Source organism: Panthera pardus, unplaced genomic scaffold (genome assembly GCF_024362965.1).
Source record: "Panthera pardus isolate Hobbes unplaced genomic scaffold, ASM2436296v1 HiC_scaffold_19, whole genome shotgun sequence".
Taxonomy (NCBI): Eukaryota; Metazoa; Chordata; class Mammalia; order Carnivora; family Felidae; genus Panthera; species Panthera pardus.
The window spans coordinates 25,661,687-25,682,921 of NW_026526754.1; the positions used below are offsets into that span (position 1 = coordinate 25,661,687).

General features: G+C 62.6%; 1 protein-coding gene across 5 annotated transcripts; it reads left to right on the forward strand.

Moving 5' to 3' along the window:
* Positions 1–5,047: 5,047 nt before the first annotated feature.
* On the forward strand, positions 5,048–20,971 carry CPNE7 (copine 7). 5 transcript variants are annotated; one of them, XM_053906777.1, is made up of 15 exons: positions 5,057–5,360; positions 7,233–7,415; positions 10,111–10,185; positions 10,339–10,413; positions 11,060–11,143; positions 11,811–11,900; positions 12,025–12,123; positions 12,462–12,548; positions 12,885–12,944; positions 13,871–14,004; positions 15,245–15,299; positions 15,812–15,863; positions 15,942–16,075; positions 19,252–19,488; positions 20,261–20,971. In XM_053906777.1, the coding sequence occupies exons 1-15, from the start codon at positions 5,181–5,183 to the stop codon at positions 20,444–20,446; spliced, it is 1,731 nt and encodes a 576-aa protein (XP_053762752.1). In that variant the 5' UTR covers positions 5,057–5,180; the 3' UTR covers positions 20,447–20,971. The 5 variants fall into 5 exon arrangements, with proteins under 5 accessions (XP_053762756.1, XP_053762755.1, XP_053762754.1 ...); XM_053906778.1 differs by having other exon boundaries at positions 7,284–7,415; XM_053906781.1 differs by lacking the exon at positions 20,261–20,971 and having other exon boundaries at positions 5,048–5,360; positions 12,885–13,048; positions 15,942–16,079; positions 19,252–19,361.
* The last annotated feature ends 264 nt before the right edge of the window (positions 20,972–21,235 follow it).

Genomic DNA, 21,235 nt, shown 5'->3' on the forward strand with positions numbered 1-21,235 from the left:
TGGGGGGCCAGGATGGGCCAAGGAAGGCGAGGTACTAGGTTCTGAGTGGCGTTGCGGGGTCCAGTTAGAATCCCAGCTCTGCCCCTGCTGTGTGACCTCAGGCAAGGCATCATCCACTCTGAGCCATGGTCTTCTCATTGACAAAACAGGCGATACCACCTGCCTGGCAGGGGCTTGGGGCAGGAGGGGATGGCAGCCAGGGACTGAATGTGGGAAGTCACCAAGATAAGGGACACAGTGTCCTTGGAGGAGAAGGGTCCTGTCAGGGCTCCTTGTGTCTGAATGTGTTTGCGCTCAGGCATGTCTGTGTGTCCATGTCACGTGCATGTCTGCACGCATTTGATGCGTGTGTGCACATGGTCAGTGAACGCACGTGTGCATTTGACATGTACGTGTGCCTGGCCCATCGTGTGCCCGTGTGATCCACGTGTGTTGTGTCTGTGTGGGGTGTACATGTGTACGGGGTGTGCACACGCGTGTGGGGTGAGGGAGGAAAGTCCCATCAGCCCCGCCTCAGTCCCGGCTCTCCGATGCTGTCATGACAACATGGCTGAGGGTCTGAAGCCCAGCTAGGACCACGGATTGCGTGTTGTCCCAGCCGGGTGGGCCCTCTGGGTGCGACTGTCTGATTTCTAAAGTAAGACAAGTGCCACATCTTGTAGGAAAACAATCCAATCGAGACAGGTTGCAGATGTTCTGAGATAAAATAGCATTTCTCAGGAGGAAAGAAACAAAGGAAGAGAGTACGTTTGCAACCAGCTTATAAAAGGAAGAACCCAGACAGCCATATGTAGCCTGTTCCCTTTCTGGAAATCCTGTTGTTCCCCCCACCCCACCCCTGCCTATAATTTCTACAGTCAACAAGCATTCCCAAACAAGCTCTTGGCTTGTGGGGCGGTGGCCTGCGGGTGGCCCGCGTCCTCTGTCTAATGAGGAGCAGGACTGGGGCCAGGGGCGGGGGGGGGTTGGGGGGGGCAGGTGCGCATACATGCAAGGACTTGCCCTGAGCTAGCACGCCTCTCACACACAGCCTGGAGGTGACTCTGCTCTTGTCCCACTTTCCAGGTGATCCTGGAGGCATGAGTGGTTCTGGAACTTGCTCGAGTTCAATGCTGTGGGACAAGGGCCACGAGCTCGGGGAAGCCTGCTGGAGTCGGCTGGTGGAGAGCACAGTGGCCTGAAATGCCAGTCGTCCAAAGCAAGGATTCTTTGGAAGCATCAAAAGAACCAAATGGGGGTGCCTGCCTGGGGAGCTCGGTCGGTTTCAGCTCAGGTCATCATCTCCAGGTTCAGGAGTTGGAGCCCCGTGTCGGGCTCTGTGCGGACAGAGCAGATCCTGCTTGGGATTCTCTGTCTCCCTCTCTCTGCCCTTCCCCTGCTCGCTCGCTCTCTCTCTCTCAAAATAATAAGTAAATAAACTTAAAAAGAACCAAATGGGAGTTAGTTTAATACCTCAGGGACGGTTGGTTTGATCGGCTGATCCCTCAGTGACCCCTCCCGAGCCCCTGGCTGGGCGGGAGCTGGGTTAGCGGGTGCCAGGGTGAGGCAGCGGGAGTAGGGAGGCAGACCAGGGCTTGGCAAACATTGTCCTCAAGGAAGAGGTAGTTAAGCGTGTCAGGCTCTCTGGGCCACAGCTCCTCAGCTCTGCTCTGGAGCAAACTCAACCCCAGCCAAAATGTGAGCGGACAGGCCAGGCCGTGCTCCAGTGAAACCTTATTTACAGAACAGGCGGCTACCAGACTGGGTCCCTGGTAACCTGCGGTAGCCTACTTTTATTGAGGTAGAACGCCGGTCTGTTTGGGCTGCTGAAACCAAAATACCACAGACTGGGCAATTCTAAACAACAGACATCGATTTCACAGTCCTGGAGGCTGAAAGTCCAGGATCAAGGTGCCGGGAGCCTCAGTATCTGGTGAGGGACTCCCCTTCTTCGTCTGTCCTCACGTTGGCGGAAGGGCGAGGGGGCTCTGAGGGTCCCTTTCTCAGGGCCCTAACCCCACTCATAAGGCTCCACCCTTACGGACCCAAGGGCCTCCCAAAGTTCCCACCTCCTTTTTTTTTTTTTTTTTAACTTTTTTTAAGTTTATTTATTTTGAGAAAGAGACCGCGTGAGCAGGGGCGGGGCAGAGAGAGGGAAAGAACCTCCAGCAGGCCCCAGGCTCTGGGCTGCGGGGCTTGAAGTCACAAAACCACAAGATAGTGACCTGAGCCGAAACCAAGAGTTGGATGCTTAACCTACTGAGCCCCCCGGGCCCGCCGCCAAAGGTCCCACCTCCTAATACCATCACATTGGGGCTCAGGATTTCAACACATGAATTCGGGGGAGGGGCATAAATATTCAGTCCATGGCATGGAAGAAGGCCATAAACCGTTAATAAAAGAAGAAACAAGTTACAAACAGAAATAGTTTGCGCCAAGACCTCATTCAACAAACGTACTGAGCACGTAGTATGTGCCGGGCCCAGTCCTGGGCCCAGGGACTCAACCGTGACATGGCAGGCTGGTCCCTCACGCTGACAGTCTGATGAGCCATGTGGTAAGGGCTCAGACGCTGGAGGCAACTTTTGAAAAGTAATACAGACTTGCATGGGGAAAAGGCTGGAAGGGCAAACATCACAATGGTGTTTATGTCTGGGCGCTAGAATTCTTGTTTCTACGTGCTTCTCCACACTCTCTAAGTTTTCGACGTGGAACGTGTACTCTTATTTCCTGTACAACCATCACAACAACACATACGAACGGGTGTCTCCTCTCCCATGTCTGGCTGCCGGCCCTCCCCCTGCCCCTGCCTTCCCGGCCCTCCCTTGTCCCCAGGGTTCTTGTGGGCTGGCGGGTGAGGAGGGAGCCCCACCACCACCGCGTGTCCTGGGAACTCAGGAAGGCCACACTGGCCCAGGCCTCACGGACCAGGGTTGCGGGAAACCTGCTTTCTCTTCTGTGGCTTCTTTCCATTAGTGCCATCTGGAGCCGAGGCGCAGGGTCACCCCGTGGAGACAGCCGCGTCCTGTGAGGCTGTGGCCGGAGACCCCAGGGGGTCCGTTAAAATCTCTCGACCTCAGACGCTCCAACTCCCCAAGTCTGATGGTCTTTCCTCTCTCCCCTCGATGGAAGCGTCACCTGTTACTGTGGTGCTGTGTGATGTGTGTGTGATGGTGAAGAACCGAACCGCGGTCAGGACCGATGCCCTGCACCCCCACTGGCGAGTCAGGTGTCCCAGGGCGGGTTGCCGAACTTTCAGTGCCCCCCGCCCTCACCTGTGGAATGGGGCTGACTTCCACACCGCTGCAGTGAGCACGGAGGTGTGCAGCAGGGTGGCGGGTCCACGGCCATCCACACGGGACGGCCGCCACCCGTCGGCTGCAGAGGTCAAGCGTGGAAGTTGAGCTTGGGGGAGCCGGTCCTCAGGGGAAGGTCCCCCGGGTCCTGGCAGACCGAGGAGCCGGGCAGGGAGGCCCCTGGGCCCTCACAGGAGAGGCCGGGCCAGGCAGCGTGGTGCTGGGTTGCCCACCTGAGCCCGGGCCCTTAGTCCCACGGACGTTCAGAGAGGCCAGGAGACTTTGCCCAGCGTGCACGTGGGGCCGCGTCGCGGAGGAGCTGGCTCTGGGAGGCCTGGGGCCTGTGAGCCCAAGAGCCACCACCAAAAGCCCACATGTGTGGCTGGTGGGCCCAACACGACTCCCCTCGGCTCCGAGAAGCTGGTCTGGGAAAGATGCAGGGGCCAGAAGGCCCGGGGGGGCCAGGCTACTCACAGTGGAGAGTGGCTAGCCCTTGACAGCTGGATCCCAAAGCTGTCTGGCCCTGTGCCGGCTCCCGAGAAGGAGTGACTGGGAGGCTGGATGGGGCAGAACGGGGCACTGATGGGCCTCAAATCCCTCTCTGCGTCTCACTGCCCTTTGCCTCTTTTCCCCAGGTGCCCAGGAAGTAGGCCCTTGTGCCGGAGACCAACTCACTAACCCCAGCTGCAAGGATTTCCCTTTTTTTGCCAACCGGCACATGGCGTTTGGCTTCCAAGTGTGCCTGGGGTTCAGTCCCGTCATCTCTGTGCCAGGATGCCGTCCAGGCACAGGGGCCGGGAAGACCTCTCCTGCCTGACCCTGTCTTGCCGTTGGCAGGCCCTCTGGCCTCAGAATCTTCTTCTGCAGCCCAGGAGGCCAAGGCTGAGCCCTGATCAGCCTGAGGGCATAGAGCCAGGCACGCCAGACATGGGTCTCCGCTCCACCCCCCCCCCCATCCTGTCTGTCCACCTTAAAGCCTCTCCTTGTCCCCCTCCCACTATGGCTTTGGGTCAGATCTGTGCCCTCTTTTTAGGCAAAAATTGGCAAAGAGAATGGGTTGGGACGTGGTTTCTGCCTCTGTTAACACCTCCTCTTCTGCAGGCCTTCTGCTGCGGGTGGTCCAGAGCAGGGCGGGGCGGAGGGGGGGTCCCCCTCCCATGGCACCCAGCAACCGACTGCAGGGGATAAATGGCAGGGCGCCAGGCACTGTCCTGGTCAGATTCTGACCCTCAGCCCCGACACCCCCAGGGCAGCAGGGGCTCCCCTCTTGGACCACAGGTCCCACGAAGGTGGGGACCTGTTCTTTCATTTCCAGCCCCAGCCCAGGGGGTGCCTGGCACACAGTGTGTGCCCGGGAAACGCTTGCTGATGGCAGTGATTCATCACCAGATGCCGCGGGGCCTCCACATGGGCTCCTGGGGAGGAAGGCCGGGAGCGCTGGACCCCTCCTGCCCGGCCCTGGGGCAGCCGAGTGCCCCCGCCCCAGAGGGCCTGCGCAGTCTGGGAAGGCGCTGCCTGCCCTGACCCCAAACCTCTCCGCCGGGTTCCCCCCCCCCCCCCCCCCCCCCCCCCGAGAATTTGAACCCGGTGAACCCCTGGCAACCCCTGCTGCGGGACTGAGGGCGGGGTCTGGCCTCCCGCAGACCCCTCCTCGCCCGCGCCCCGCCCCTCCACGGCTCCCCATCCTCTGCCGGCCCGGCCCCCCGCCAGGCTTCGTCCCTTGCACCGCCCCCTCCTCTGTCCCCCTTCCCCAGCCCCCCTCCCGCCGTCCCCGCGCGGTGGCGGCCGCCGGAGCCACGTGTGCGGGCGTGCAGGGAAGCGCGGCCACGCCTGGCCCGGCCATCATTCCCGACGCGGCGGCCCCTCGGTGCGCCCGGCCGGGTCCCCGAGCGCCGGGTCCCCGAGATGAGCGCGGGCTCGGAGCGCCCGGCGGCGGCGGCGGCGGCCCCCGGAGCGGTGCCCGCGCCCCGCGCCTCCAGGGTGGAGCTGCGGCTTAGCTGCCGCCACCTGCTGGACCGCGACCCGCTCACCAAGTCCGACCCCAGCGTGCTGCTGCTGCTGCGGTCCCAGAATCAGTGGGTGCAGGTAGGGGCGCCGGCCGGGCCGAGCCCAGCGGCGACTGGGGGCCTGGAGCTGCGGACGCGGAGACCGGAGGCGGTGGGCAGGGGACCGGGTCTAGAGAGGGGGTGTCCGGCACTTGGGGGGCGCTGGACCGGAGGCGACTGAGAGGACCCCCAGGTAGAGAGAGGGAGCACCCCAGTGCGGGTTGCGAGCAGGTTCCCGTTTGGGGGGCTTGGGGAAAAGAGTGAGGCACCCAGGCTTGAGGGTGCTGGCAGGGAGCTTTCCTAAGGGGCACAGAAGGGCCTGGGGGCTGCAGAAGTGAGTGGCATGGCCCGAGTGGTGACGCAGGGTGGGCCTGGGCTCGTGGGTCCCCCCGGCCTGCGGGGCACGCAGGAGGGACACTTGTCTGCCGGGTCCTCACCCATCAGGCAGAGGCACCCAGACCGCAGACCAGGGAGCACCGAGGGTCGGGCAGGGCTGCTGGGTTAGGGGGAGCTGCTGCCCGAGGCTGGGGCATTAGGGAGCCAGAGATTGATCTCTGGCCCACCTGGAGGGCAGCCAGTCGCCTGCTTTCCTGTAGGGTCCTGCGGACTCCAGCATGAGTGCCGAGCCCCAGGTGACCCAGCGCAGTGCACGTGGCTGGGCTGGGACAGCTGGGGTCTGGTTTGTGCTCCCCACAGACCCAGTTCTTCCTGTGATACCTTCTGGTCCTGGGGGTCACTGGGGTGCCTGTCCAGCCTGCTGCCCCTAGTCACCCCCAGCCCAGCCCTCCCCGTGTGCAGGTCGTGGCAACAGCTCAGGGCCCTGTGCGTTGTGCAAAGCACTGTCTCAGTCACCACTCCTGTGTGTACATCACCTTGAAAGGCCAAGAAAGGCGGGTTGTGGGCTGGAGAGGTTGGGGGTTGAAGCCTCCCTGTGCTCTAGCGCGCCCCCTGGGGAGGACCTGGGTGGGGAAGCGGACAGGACGTGGTGGAGGCAGACCCGCGGGGCCCCCACCTGTGAGGACACAGTGCTGGAGGCTCAGGCGCCAGCTTCTGGGGACCTGCTTTTTGCTCCCCCGATGCCGTGACCTGGTCTCTTGTGGTCTCTGGACCACCAGCCTCCTGGGGCCGCAAAACCCTGCCCGTCTTCGACCTTGGAGGCAAAGGGCCTGCCCCAGCCCAGTGTCTTTGTGGGGGGTGGGGGGGACACTGGGGAGGATCTGTGACGAGGGGTGTCTGTGCCCTAGCCTCCCGTTAGTCTTTGTTTCTTGGCCTTGGCACTACTGGGTGCGGATGTCCCTGAGGAAGGATGGCCCACAAAGGCCCCCCATCTGCGAGCGTGGGAGTTTGTGGACACTGGAGGGACCCTCCCCAGGCTGGGCTGTGCTTTGGGGACAGATAGGGGCCCAAGATGTAGGAGAGATATGGCACCCAGGGGGAGTCTCTGCCCCCACCCCAGTCTCCCTGCCTGCCCAGCTGGGGAGAGATCTCCATTTTGGGTTTGTCCAGCCCAGGATTCTGATCCAACTCTGTTCCTGATCGGACTGCTTTTGCACGGGACCCTTCCCCTCCCCGAGCCTCAGTTTCCCCATCTGTGACGGGGGTGGAGCAGGCTGTGGTGGGCATGACATGAGAAAATGCAGAGACTGCAGCCTGTGGCTGGTCAGGGGTGGGGGTCTTTGTTTCAGGGAGGGAGGTGCCCCCCACCCAGGGGTGGCCGGAAGCCATGTGGGGTTTGGAGTCCTGAGGATTAGAGTGCAGGTTGCTGGGGGAGGGGGACTTCCCAGGGTACGGCCTGGAAGTGAGTCCTTCAGGAGCACGAGGGCAGGGGAGCAGAGGCTGCGGGCCAGTGCCAGGCACAGGGCGCTAGGGAGAGGCGGGCGGGGGGCGACCTACTCCTATTGGCTGCTTGCAGGTGGACAGAACGGAAGTTGTCCAGAGCAGCCTGCACCCTGTGTTCTCCAAGGTCTTCACGCTCGACTACTACTTTGAAGAGGTGCAGAAGCTGCGCTTTGAGGTTTATGACACCCGGGGACCCAGCGACCTCGGCTATCAGGACGATGACTTCCTTGGGGGCATGGAGTGCACCTTGGGGCAGGTGGGCTCCGTCCCCTCGGGAGGGAGGAGGGCAAGAGAGATCCCGGCGCGTGGAAAGTGCAGCTGGGCTAATGCTGAGGGCTGGGGGCGGGGCGTGGGGGAGGGTGGGGGACAGCGGAGCCCCAGGCTCCGCAGAGGTCCCTCCCTCCGGGACAAGTATCCTGCTCTGCCCGTCTCCACGGTGACTTCCCTTAAAAATTCCTTATTAGCTTTAAAAACGCGTGGTTTTGAGCTGGGTAACACAGGCATATAATTCAAAATTCAGGAAGTGTAGGGGCGCCTGGGTGGCACAGTCGGTTAAGCGTCCGACTTCAGCCAGGTCACGATCTCGCGGTCCATGAGTTCGAGCCCCGCGTCGGGCTCTGGGCTGATGGCTCGGAGCCTGGAGCCTGCTTCCGATTCTGTGTCTCCCTCTCTCTCTGCCCCTCCCCCGTTCATGCTCTGTCTCTCTCTCTGTCCCAAAAATAAATAAAAAAAAAAGTTGAAAAAAAACAAAATTCAGGAAGTGTGAAAGGCAAGCCATGGACGCGCACCCTCGCCTGTCCACGAGTTCACACTCTCGCGTGAGAACGTGAGGGGGTATTTCTTCTCTGTGTGTATATACGTATATATTTTAACACAAATTACGTACACTATTACTGTTCTGCGCTGCTTTCTTTGCTGCCGTGGCACAAGATCACTTCCACCCCGTGACGTCAACGTGTCCCCACTCCGCCCTGCAGCCGGCCGGCTGGCCCGCTGGGGGCTGCTGTCACCAGAGGGACAGTTTGCAGTCCTCAGATGATGTCCCGTCCGCTAGCTGTTCCGTTAGCCGCATAGCAAGAGTGCTTGCCAGCCACCACTGAGACAGCCTGGGCACCGGGCTGCGGGCCACACGCTTCGCTCTCAGCCTGTGATGGGAGATGCTTCCTTTTTACGGAGGCATGATTTCCATCCAGGAGAACGCGGAGACCTTAAGGGTTGATGTTGATGAGTTTAGGCACCTGTCTTCCTGCCCATCACCAGCTCACATCACCCTACAGACCCCTCCTCTCCAGCACGCCCCTGCTAGTTTTGCCTGTTCTAGAACTTCCTGTTCATGAATCACACAGTGTGTTCTCATTTGTGCCCGGTTTCTTGCACCCAACGTGATGTCTGCATGACTCATCCCCATGGCCGTCTGCGTCGGAGCTGATCTGGGGTGGGCCCCCTGTCATCCCATTTTATAGATGACAGCACGGATCACTGCACAGCAGCAGAGCGGGATTTGATACGTATGCATGGACTGCATGTACACACGGGCACGAGTGCACGGACGCGTGTATGGATGCATGCACGGACACAGAGAAACATGTGTGAGCACACACGTGTCGAGATCGACTTGTAAACTGTAGACAGTGAAAAGGCCCATCGAGGCCGGCATGGCCCTCAGGGCAGCTGCAGTCAGTGGTCAAGTGTATGGACAGTGGCCCTGAACCCCAGCTGCATGACCTTGAGCAAGCCCCTGACCCCTGTCCGAACCTCCAAGCATCAGGCACCTCAGTGGGTATTGGAAGGGACCAAGAAGAAAGGGCTTATTGACCATACACTGGTTCACACAGCAGCTTTCCCACTTCTCCTGATCGGAGAGCCCGTAGCAGTGCAGCCCGTAAGTGGGAGAACCTGGGGCCAACGGCCTCCCTCCCTTCACACCTTGCGGAGAGCTTTCCCACCCTTAGCCCGTTTTGACCTTCCGGCACGCAGGCAATGTTCCCGTGTGCTCGGAAGCCGCTAGGTAGGCAGGAGCTGAGGGGCGGGTGGCTGGGAATACGCCGTGTGCTGTCTGGACTTAGCTCACTTTGCATGGTCGCCCCCGCTCCAGGAGCTGGCCGCAGGTGGGGCCAGGTGAGCATTGATGAGCGTCAGGGGTGCTGTCACCATGGCGATAGCGCGTGTTTCTGCGTTGGCCAGCAACGAGTGGAGTCCCCTACGAAGTCATGGGCACTTTGGCAGCCGTGGGGCGGGGTGGGGGCGCGGGGGCGGCGGGGGGGGTGGTGCGGGCTGTCATCCTTGAGCTCCTCTACAGACCAGGGCGCATACTGCCTCAGTGCTGCCCTCTGGTGAGCAGGTGCCCTGGCTGCATACAGCTGCCCTGTGTCAACTCTCGGCCCCAGTTAGGGGCTTGTAGCCAAATGAGGGCCAGGTGAAGGGGAGGGGGTGGCCCAGGTGGGCAGGGGCAGGGGGGAGCCCACGGGGAGGCCGCACAGGGTGGTGGAGAGTCAGGTCGCACTCTTGCTCCCGACCCTTTGCCACCTCCACAGCCGGGAGTCCAGTGTGGCGCCCAGGAACACCCTCGGCCCCCCTGCTGGCCGGGGGGCTGTTTGAAGCCCCCCGCTGCCCTTGGGGCAGGGACCGGGGACACCCCACACAGCCTCCCTGAGCTGCTGGGGAGCTGGGGCTGGGTGGGCGTTCCTGACCCAGCATGTGGGGCTGTGGCCCCAGGCGGTGCCTCCTCACAGAGCCTGTCTCCCCTCCTGACAGGAGGGCCAGGTCCCGGGTGAGGGGCGGTGGCCACACAGAGGGATGTCAGGTGGCCGAGCGACTCAAGGGAGGACGTGGGGCCCTGGGGTGTTGATTTGGAGGAGCTGGGCTGCCCGGGGAGACTGAGGGCCGGGTCGGCATGCCTGGGGGGGGGGGGGGACCGGAGCTGACCCCTCCCTGGCTGTTCCGACTTCCAGATTGTGGCCCAGAAGAAGGTGACCCGTGCCCTGCTGCTCAAGTTTGGCAGGAATGCCGGCAAGTCCACCATCACGGTGAGGCCGCCCGCCTTCCCGCCCAGCCCCTCCACCCCGCAGACCCCACCCCTTTCTCCTCGTGGCTCTCAGAGGCCTGCCCCGAAGGCAGCTGGCGAGGTCCCTGGGCCGCCTGGGGGCCTGTGGAGCTCGGAGCCCTGGCTTTCCTCCCAGGTGACAGCTGAGGACATCTCCGGGAACAATGGCTACGTGGAGCTGTCCTTCCGGGCCAGGAAGCTGGACGACAAGGTGAGTGGAGGCTGCCCGCGTGGGCCCAGGGCACGTACTGCCGATGCCACGAGACCCGCCCCCCCCCCCCCCCCCCAGCTTTGCCCTCCTGCGTCGGAGCCTTCGTCTCTAGACGCCACAGACGCAGGGCTGCCGAGTGAGGAGCACGCCGGCCACCCCTGTCACCATTGTTCCTGTGCCCTGAGCCCCTTCCTGCCACATCTGTAAGTGCTCGTGCCTCCTGAGGCAGGGGCACTCGTGGCCCCTGTTTAGTGACGGGGACACGTGCTCAGGGCCGTCACCATCCGGACAGTGGAAGAACTGGCCGTGAGCTTGGCTGTGTCGGGTGCTCACACAGGGTGGGGGCCCAGAGCAGGGTCTCAGCTGGTAGAGGCCGTCCCCTGGGGGGGAGGAGCAGGGGCGGTGGGGGTGCCAGCTGGGGGTGTGCACACGTGGCTGGAGGGAGGCTGGGCCCGGGCCCGGGAGTTACAACAAAGCTGCTGGGGGGCCAGCGAAGGCTCTAGAGGGGAGGACAAGGCGTTGGATCATTCTGAGAGGCTCTTGGGAAGGGTCATGCCCTCATTTCCTAGCTAAGGAGATAGAGGCTCCAGGGGTGCAGCCTCTGTCCCCCCTCCAGGACCAAGCGCAGCCTCTGCCCCTCCTCCAGGACCTCTTCAGCAAGTCAGACCCCTTCCTGGAGCTATACCGGGTCAATGACGATGGGAGTGAGCAGCTGGTGTACCGGACCGAGGTGAGGGCTCCCTGCCCTGCACCTTGACATCCCCTGCAGAACTTTGGGGACGGGAATGAGAAGAGAGGGGCAGAAGCCAGCCTGTCTCCCCCCCACCCCGGGTCCTCCCAGCACCCCGACGGCTGCGGGGGCCTTCACCCCCGGCACCCAGCTCCTTGCATCAGGGAGCCAGCAGGCCAGGCCGTCTGCCACTAGAATTCACAATTGTGTTTTGTCGTCCCTGCCTACAGGTGAGATGGCATTTTAGTTACAGCAGTGAGAGAGCACTTCCTTTTTTTTTTTAAGCGTATTTATTTTGAGAGAGAGAGCGCGTGTGCACGTGCAAGCAGGGGAGAGGCAGAGGGAGGGAGAGAGAATCCCAAGCAGACTCTGAGCTGTCAGCATCGAGTCCGACAAGGGCTCCGTGTCAAGACCGTAACCTGAGCCAAAACCAAGAGTCAGGCGCTCAACAAACTAAGCCACCAGGCGCCCCAAGAACATTTGCTTGTGAGATAAATTAGAGTAAAAAAAGAGGCTATTTAAAGAAAAAGCTGGGGGTCCAGAGGGTCCAGGAACGTGGCACAAGTTACGAAGATGGTTCCTGAAGGACCGGGTTCAGAACTACAGGGGCCCTGGGCCCCCAGTCCTGCCTGGAACCTGAGCCGGCCCCCCCACCCCCGGCCCACAGGTGGTGAAGGACAACCTCAGCCCCGTGTGGGAGCCTTTCAAGGTGTCGCTGAACAACCTCTGCAGCTGTGAGGAGACGCGGCCTCTGAAGGTGGGGGTGGCAGGGGGGGTGGCAGGTGGGGGGTGGCAGGGGGCTGGCCTGGCTGCAGGGGAATGGAGACGTCCAGGTGGGGGGCCCGGAGGGGCCGGTGGCCTGAGGGGCCTGGGCTCCCCAGTGCCTCGTCTGGGATCACGACTCCCGCGGAAAGCACGACTTCATCGGGGAATTCTCCACCACCTTTGAGGAAATGCAGAAAGCCTTTGGGGAGGACCAGGTGAGCTGGGGCCCCTCCCTGTCCGCCCCCCCAAACAGGGTGGAAACAGGGTGAAAGTGGGGCCCTGCCCCATCTGCTAAGGGTTCTCTGGCAGGAGCCTCAAGAAGCAGGTAGGGCACCAGCCTGAGCTGATTCGGCCCCAGAAATTGCTATTGTCAGCAAACCCCCGAGATCGAGGACCACGCCTGCCGGGTGGCCAGAGTAGGGACGACAGTCACTGTGTTACAGGTGGAAAATGCTGTCCGGGGCTGGGGTTTTGAGGCCTCCCTGCCCCCTTGGAGCGGGGTTTGGGCACTGGCGCTCTGGGGTGGGGGTCTCCGTCTCTCCCTGTGCCCCAGGCCCAGTGGGACTGCGTGAATGCCAAGTACAGGCAGAGGAAGCGTAATTACAAGAACTCTGGGGTCGTCATCCTGGCAGACCTGAAGGTGAGCTGCGGCCCCTGCCCGCAGACGCCCCACTCACCCACAGTGGGGAGGGGGCTGGCTCCCGCCTAAACTCGACAGAGAGGCAACGGGGCACAGGCGCACCCCTCCCTGCAAATCTCCCCGTTGTCAGATAGACGCCAGGGGTCTGATGGTCCCCAGTACGTGCGGGAGGGAGGAGGGAGGGATGGACGGGAGGGGGAGACAGAGGAGGGGAATGGGGGGGGGGGCTGCCCCAGGCAGAGAGCTGGGGGAGAAGGGCAGGTGCCCGGGGCTCCGGCCTCAGTTTCAGGGTGTGGGGCGTCCTGGGCGGGCCCTGCCGACCTCCCTGCCTGGAAGTCCTACAGGGTTCACTCTTTCCTGGACTACATCATGGGCGGCTGTCAGATTCACTTCACCGTGAGTGCACGGGCCCCTCCACACCAGCAGAGCCCGGGCGCCCTGCCCACCCTGGATGTAACTCGGAGCCTGGCCCGGGGCCCGGGGCGGATGTGCAGAAGTGGGTACAGTGAGGCCCCTGCCCGGGCTCGGGGCCCTTCCCGTGCAGGTGAAGTGGGCAGTTGGGTCTCAGGAGCTGCCCGGGGTCACCCTCCACGAGAGCAGTGACAGCAAGACGTGTGTGGCAAGAATGCAGTGGCACCCGTGGCGGCCGGGGACAGCGCCAGAAGCCACGAGACCCAACAGCGGTGGCTCTGGTCCGGAGCTGTGGGTGTCAGTGGGGCGGGAGGGCCCGGCGTCCGTGCCTCTGTGTCGCCTCACCGCTCGCTCGTGGCTGCACGGGTCCGGGTCTTGCCACCCAGTGGCAGCCAGACTGGCCTGAGGGAAGCGTCCCGGCGGGGCCGCGTGGGGACCCCAGCCCGGGGCTTGAACTCGCAGTCCCTGCCCAGGCAGAGAGGCAGCAGAGAAGAGATGCGCCTGGTCATGGCACGGGTCCCTTGCCAGCAGCCCGCCCCGCGCCCAGGGCACTTGGCTGCAGGTGCTCGGGGCTCAGTGTGACCACGCCCTGGGCCGTGGGCCGGTATCACCCGCGCGGTGCTTCTTTCCACCCGGGGATCTGCGTAGACGGGGTTGGCAGGGTCCGGGCTTGCTGCTCAGAGCCAGTGCCCACTCTCCCCAGGGTGCCCTTTGCCCCAGCACAGAGCCCGGCCCTGGGACTGTCACCTCAGGCGTCTCCTCAGACGGGCCCCGGGAACTGCTCTAGTTTGCACCCCTCACCAAGCACTCCCCACGCCTCCTTCCCCCTGCCTGTCAAATGGGGGCTCTGGGTGCCTAGTCCCGCCCAGGTGGGAGAGGGGCCCCCGGCTCATGAGCCCGGGTCTCTGCAGGTGGCCATCGATTTCACAGCCTCCAACGGTGACCCGCGGAACAGCTGCTCTCTGCACTATATCAACCCTTTCCAGCCCAACGAGTATCTGCAGGCCCTGGTGGCCGTGGGAGAGATCTGCCAGGACTATGACAGGTGCGGTCCCTGTCCCCCCCCCGCCACTGGCCTTGTCCCCAGGACTATGACAGGTGCGGCCCTGCCCCTACTGCCCTGTCCCCAGGGTGATGACAGGTGTGGCCCCACACCCACTGTCCTGTCCCCAGGATTATGACAGGTGCGGTCCCTGCCCTTCCACTAGCCCTGTCCCCAGGACGATGACAGGTGAAGCCCTGCCCTTACTGCCCTGTTCCCAGGATGATGACAGGTGTGGTCCCTGTCCCCCCCACTGGCCTTGTCCCCAGGATGATAACAGGTGTGGCCCTGGCCCCACTGCCCTGGACCTAGGACGGTGACAGGTGTGGCCCTGCCCCCACTGTCCCTGTCCCCAGGACTATGGCAGGTGTGGTCCCTGACCCTCCACTAGCCCTGTCCCCAGGACTATGACAGGTGCGGCCCTGCCCCCCACTGCCCTGTCCCCAGGACGATGACAGGTGTGGATCACCCCCCACTCACCCTGTCCCCAGGACTATGACAAAGTACCACCCTGCCCCCCCCATCACCCTGTGCCCAGGACGATGACGGGTGCGGCCTCTACCCCCCACTTGCCCCTCCCCTCCCTGCCTCCCTGGACTCCAGCGCAGACTTGGGCCCAGAGGGTCATCATGACTCTACACTGACCAGAAGAACCTGCCTGAGGCTGGCAGTGCATGGGCCACGGTGGGTGGGGCTCGCTCCACGGGCCAGACCCGATGTCCTACGTGGCTGATCTCTGAGGTGAAGCTCGGGTCAAAACCGGCATGTGTTGACATGGGGCTGGGCCTCAGTCACGTGGCTTTCACCCTTCGTGCACACACACACACACACACACACACACAGGGGATCTGTGTCCCACTTTACAGACCAGTAAACTGAGGCCATGGACAAACAGAAAGCTGTCGGGGTGGGTGGCAGACAGCGGAGGTTCCAAGTCAGGAGGCCAACGCTTCCCAGGGTCTGGTTGCCTCCCCAGGAGGTACCTGCTGCTCCCAGAGCAAAGACAGAGACTGAGGAGACGGCTCCACCCCTGCCTGGGTGTCTTCACTGCTCAGTGCCTCAGTTTCCCCCACGCGGCTCGGAGCAGAGCCAGCCCCTCGGGAAAGTGTCAGCCTGGGCCTGGTCACCCAGGGGTGGATCAGAGCCTGGCTGTCCTGGTTCTGGTGAATGTCTCCCCAAAGCACCCCCGCCCCGCCCTCAGGGAAGTCAGGGGCCCCGTGTGAGACCGCTGCTTCTTTTCCAGTGACAAGAGATTTTCTGCTCTGGGGTTTGGAGCACGGATCCCTCCCAAGTATGAGGTAGGGGAGCCTGGGGACCGGGTCCCCACCCCCTTGCCTCTGCCGGGGGGCCCCCAGGGCCCTGCTGCTTCTCCCCAGCACAGGCTGTCCTGGGTCACCTGCTGCCTCTGCCTCTCATTGCTGGGAACCGGCTCCTAAGTGACAGTGGGCAGATTGCAGAGACCCTGCGCTTGCGGCCAGAGAGGCTGACCTTGGTCACCCAGCACTAGTGACCTCTGGAGAACTGAACACAAACTCCGTGTCTCTGTCAGGAGAAGGGGAATGAGTCTGGAATCTTCAGCCGCAAATAGCAGTTCACCTGGCTTAAGCCCGAAAACGTGGTGGGAGGGACTTCTTGGTTAATGCAACTCAAAGCCTGGGGCCTCCTGTCTGCCCTCTGACCCGGGGTACTCCCTCCGCGAGGCTCTTTCCACATGCTGGTCCCGGGGGCTGCAAACCTACCGCCCCCCGTAGGCGGGGGTGTGGGGGTCCTGAGGGGTCACCCAGCTGACAGTCCCTCTGTGCCCACCCAGGTGTCCCATGACTTTGCCATCAACTTCAACCCTGAGGACGATGAGTGTGAAGGTAAAGGGCACGAGGCAGGCCTGGGGGGGGGGGGGGTGCGGCGTGGACCGGGCCGGACTCACCCTCCTTCCCCTGTAGGGATCCAGGGCGTGGTGGAGGCCTATCGGAACTGCCTGCCCAGGGTCCAGCTCTATGGCCCCACCAACGTGGCCCCTGTCATCTCCAAGGTGGCCCGCATGGCAGCGGCCGAGGAGAGCACTGGGGAGGCCTCCGTAGGTACCTGGGGCAGGTGGTGCGCTGGGGGCTGGGTGTTTTAGAAGGGGTGTGTGCCGTGGGGGGCCTGGGGCCAGGGTATGGTCTTCCCTCCTCCCCCTCCTTCCTTCCCTCCCCTTCCTTCTCTCCCCCCTCTTCCCTCCCTCCCCTCCTTCTCTCCCCCCTTCCCTCCCTCCCCCTCCTTCTCTCTCTCCTCTTCCCTCCCTCCCCCTCCTCTCCCCCCTCTTCCCTCCCTCCCCCTCCTTCTCTCTCTTCCTTCCCTCCCACCCCTTCTTCTCTCCCCCTCCTTCCCTCCTCCTCTCCCCCCTTCCTTCCCTCCCCCTCCTTCCCTCCCTCCCCCTCCTTCTCTCCCCCTTCCCTCCCTCCCCTTCCTTCCCTCCCCCTCCTTCCCTCCCTCCCCTCCTTCTCTCCCCCCTCTTCCCTCCCTCCCCCTCCTTCTCTCCCCCCTTCCCTCCCTCCCCCTCCTTCTCTCCCCCTTCCCTCCCTCCCCTTCTTCCCTCCCCCTCCTTCCCTCCCTCCCCCTCCTTCTCTCCCCCCTTCCCTCCTTCCCCCTCCTTCTCTCTCCCTTCTTCCCTCCCTCCCCCTCCTCTCTCCCCCTCTTCCCTCCCTCCCCTTCCTTCTCTCCCCCTACTTCCCTCCCTCCCCCTCCTTCTCTCCCCCCTCTTCCCTCCCTCCCTCCCCTCCTTCTCTCCCCCCTCTTCCCTCCCTCCCCCTCCTTCTCTCCCCCCTCTTCCCTCCCTCCCCCTCCTTCTCTCCCTTCCCTCCCTCCCCTTCTTCCCTCCCCCTCCTTCCCTCCCTCCCCCTCCTTCTCTCTCCCCTCTTTCCTCCCTCCCCCTCCTCTCCCCCATCTTCCCTCCCTCCCCCTCCTTGTCTCTCCCCCTTCCCTTCCCTCCCCCTCCTTCCCTCCCCCCTCTTCCTTCCTCCATTTCCCTCTCGCCTTCCTCCCACCTGGTTCCCCCTTCCCTCTCTCTCTCCATGTGTGTATGCTACTATTGTTTTCTTTCCAAACCATTTGAGAGTTGGCTGCTGGCCTCCTGGTGCCTCCGCCCCCAGCAGCAGGGACATTCTGTGCACAACCGCAGCTCAGCTTCCAAGCCCAAGGCATTGAAACAGACCCCCTTCCCATGTCACGCCTTTCCCCATGTGTCCACATTTGCCTGTGGTCCCCGGATCTGCCTGGTGTGCCGGTCTCCTGACCTGCGTTGTTCCTCAGCCTTACCCTGACCACGTGACTTGCCCTTGTCCAGACTCCGGCTAGACTGTCTCTCATCCTGTGTTGGGGAAGCCCCACAGTTTACACTTTCTCTCCCAGGCACAGAGCCCCCAGAAGCTACAGTCTGCAGCCTCTTGCCCGGTTACCTCTTAGTGTTTTGGTGTGTATTTTCTACTATCCCTGTATTCTCTTACATAATCATAGCACAAATATCAATTTCAGGAAATGTAACTTAGCCACTGCACTTTTATCTAATCTATGGAATATGTTCCAATTTCATTAACTTCCCCGATTATAATTCCCTAGCACTACGTTTCTGGCACAGGATCCAGGCCAGAATCAAGGATAGCAGGCATCTTCCCATATTAGTTTGAAGCAAGTCCTAGATACATAGCTTCGTCTGCAAATATCAGTATAAATGCCCAGAAGAGAGATAAAACATAGCTGCAATGCATTGTCTCCCCTGAAAGACAAGGTTGGTCCCCTAGGATGGAATACCTAGGTGGTATACGCACGTCCAGCTGGATAATTCATGTCCTGGTGGTTTTCACAGGCAGAGCAGGGTTAAAACGGCCCCTTGTGTGATTGGCGGACCCCTCCCCTCCCCACTCTGCCCATCACCAGCTTCCCGTACTGCGCAGCCGGCTTGTGTGTCCCGTAGGGTCTCCTGGTCTGGACTCTGCTGACCGTGTCCCTTGGTGGCATTCACCACATTCTTGTCGTCTGATTCCCATGAACAGGGCTCAGACTTCCCCCGAGGTGACGGGAATGTCCCCAGGAGGCACTCACGTCTGCTTCTCCCCTCGGTCAGAGCCTGCATCTTAACGGAGATGCTTCACGGGGTTTTGTGGGCTGTTAGCCCCCCTCTCAGAGCAGCGCCGATACTGTGCGTAGGCGCTAGGTGTGACCTGGGACCACCCGATCTTCTCCTCTCTTTCCGTCCTGAGGGAAAGCAGGGTCCCTTCTTTCCAAGGCAGATACAGCCTCCCGGGGCCGGGCCACAGCCACCCACTGCCCAGCCCTGGGAGGCCCCGAGCTCGGGGGCCTCAGAGCAAATCTGCCGTTCTGGCGGCGGGTGACGGAGGTCAGCGTTTGAGTAGCTGGCAAAGCTCGGGGCTGTGAGGTCTTAGGGGGCCCTGGACCGAGGCTGGGGGGCAGGAGGAGGGCGTGGGGGCTTTCCCGAGGAGGGGCCGCCTATGTGGGGCTGAGGGCTGGGCTGGGTCCTGCCGGGAGACTGCCGAGTACAAGGCCACTCGTCCCACGGGCCTGGGGCACAGAGGGGGAGCGGGGATTGGGTGGCAGGGGCCCCCCGTCGGATTGCCCTTGGTCCTTCCCTCAAGTGGTGGTGTAGGGCCAGCGCCCACTGGGCCAGGTGGTTCTTTCTTCTCCTTTATGTTTTCTCTTGTCTGGATTTTTAGTAGTTCTGTTTTGTTTTTGTTTTGTTTTTTTAACAATGGAAATGGACTTTTATTTGAAACAAGACCCGGTCCGTCTGTGCAGATGCGCCCAGGGCACCAGGTCCAGCTGTACCAGAGTTGTCCTTTCTCAATTGTTCCTTGGGCCCTGGGCCACCTATAGGGTGTAGGAGGCCCCGTCAGGTCGCTCCTTCTCCGGCCTCAGGCTTGGGTTCGGACCCAGCCTCCACCAGCTCAGCCCCTCCATCTGTAAGAGGCTGAGGCCGGGGGAGGGGGGGCTGGGAGATGAGAAGCATCGGGCACAGAGGGGGGCATGAGCTCAAGTTGTATTGTGACTGTGATTATCGCCCTTTAGCAAACAACAATCTCCGAAAAGCCTGAAAACCAGCAGCGAGGGATGCCTGCAGTGGTTTCCGGGTGGCTGGGGGACGTGGGGTTGCCCGGGGCGGGGGGGGGGGGACACCTGGCCCAGAGGGCCCCCAGGCAACCCCCAAGGGCCTGAGGAAGGGGTGGGGTGCCCGTGCCAACTCTGTCCCTGTGTCCCCAGCAATACTACATCCTGCTGGTCCTGACTGACGGAGTGGTGACCGACATGGCAGATACCCGGGAGGCCATCGTGCGCGCCTCCTACCTGCCCATGTCCATCATCATCGTGGGGGTGGGCAACGCTGACTTCACGGACATGCAGACCCTGGACGGGGACGAGGGCATCCTGCGCTCCCCGAGGGGCGAGCCGGCGCTCCGCGACATCGTGCAGTTTGTTCCCTTCCGGGAGCTCAAGAGCGTGAGTGCTGGTGGGGGTGTCATAGGCTTGCCTGCCGGGGAGGGGGTGCCACAGGCCTGCCTTCGGGGGGTGGGGGTCACAGGCCTGCCTTCCAGGGGTGGGGCGGGTCACAGGCCTGCCTGCTGGGGGTGGGGGGTCACAGGCCTGCCTTCCGGGGGTGGGGGTCACAGGCCTGCCTTCCAGGGGTGGGGGGGGTCACAGGCCTGCCTTCCGGGGAGCTGCCAGGCTCCCAGGCCGCTCCCCCGCTCCTGTCGTGAGCAGGATTTCGGCCACTTTTGAGCAGCTAGAAACCTTCCTATTTTGAAAACATCAAGCCTACACATACGAGAGAGGGTGGCACGGTGGGCTCCTGGGAGGGCACCACACAGTTTCTAGCACTTCCAGACCCTTTGTGAGACAGACACACAAAGGAAGTTCATGGCCAGTGGACACACTCACGGGGCTTTACGGGACGGGGGATGGGTACAACCCACCTCCTTCCTGCCTCTGACTGTGTGCCTGGAGGGGTGGCAGGGCCCTGGGGGCGCAGGGGCCCCACTCAGGACGGTGCCTGGAGCCTGTCCGAGGTCACCCCATGCCAGCGCTGTGCGCAGGGCAACCTCACACTCCGGGTGTCACAAAGGCTCACCTGGCCACCGGGCGACTTACTGGTCGGCCACTGGGACAGATTCCATCACCGCTAGAGGGTGACGCTGGGGTTTGAGCAGCTCGGGGGCAAGAGGGTCTGGAGGGCCCCCAGCTGTGACGTAACCACGTTGTCCCCGCTCTGAAGGCGACCCCGGCGGCTCTGGCCAAGTGCGTGCTGGCTGAGGTGCCCAGGCAGGTGGTGGAATACTTCAGCTACAGGGAGCTGCCTCCCAGAGGCCTCGGCACCCACACCTACGACGCTGGCCCCGAGAGGGCGGGGCAGCCAGGAGTGCGGCCAGTCTCTGTCTCAAGCACCCTTGGGGTGCCTTAGGCCCTCCCCACCACACGTTCCAGAGCCCTCCTGTACCCCGCCCCCAGGCCCACCTCTTACCCTCCTGTGACCCTGCTGCCCAGACCAGCCTCTGGGGGCCCCCAAGGCTGAAGGATGAACAAATCCAGGCCCGGGGAACCCTGAAACAGGAGCCGAAGGTGTGGGGTGCGGGTGGTAGCCCCCCATGCCTGGCCCTGCCCCAGCCAGGCAGGTGTAGGGTCAGGGGGTGGGGAGGGTTCCCTGAGAGAGCAGGAGGAGGCCCCAGCAGCTCAGCCCAACGCGAAGGGAAGCTTATGGATCGGGGTGGGTGGGGGGGTTCCTGCTTCGCATCTGGTTCTCACAAGGAGGGGCCCGCAGCCTGCATCCCAGCTGTGGGGGAGACCGGGGTGCCCCCAGAGCTCCTGACCGGTCAGATTCCTCTTTCTTCCTGCCTTCCTCCCCTGTTGCTTCCCCCAGCTCAGCACCCAGGCCTTGGGGTCCACAGGTGGGGGCTTAGGCATAATAAAGTGTCATCTTGTCCTCGAAGTGCTTTGTGCCTTTACTGCCCCCTTCCAGCCCCCACCCTGGGACAGGGGGTCTCTAGACTCAGGTTCTCGGGGTCCTTCCCGGACTGAAGGGAGGAGCCTCTCGGAAATGCCGGGAGGCAGTGCTGCCCCTCCCCCTGATCCACTGCCTGGAATCAGCCAGGCCCAGGTGGAGAGGGGCCGCCAGGCAGGAACCCAGGTGCCTTGAACTTGCAACTCAACTTTACAAGGACCTACTATGCACTCCATGCTACACACTCTGTCA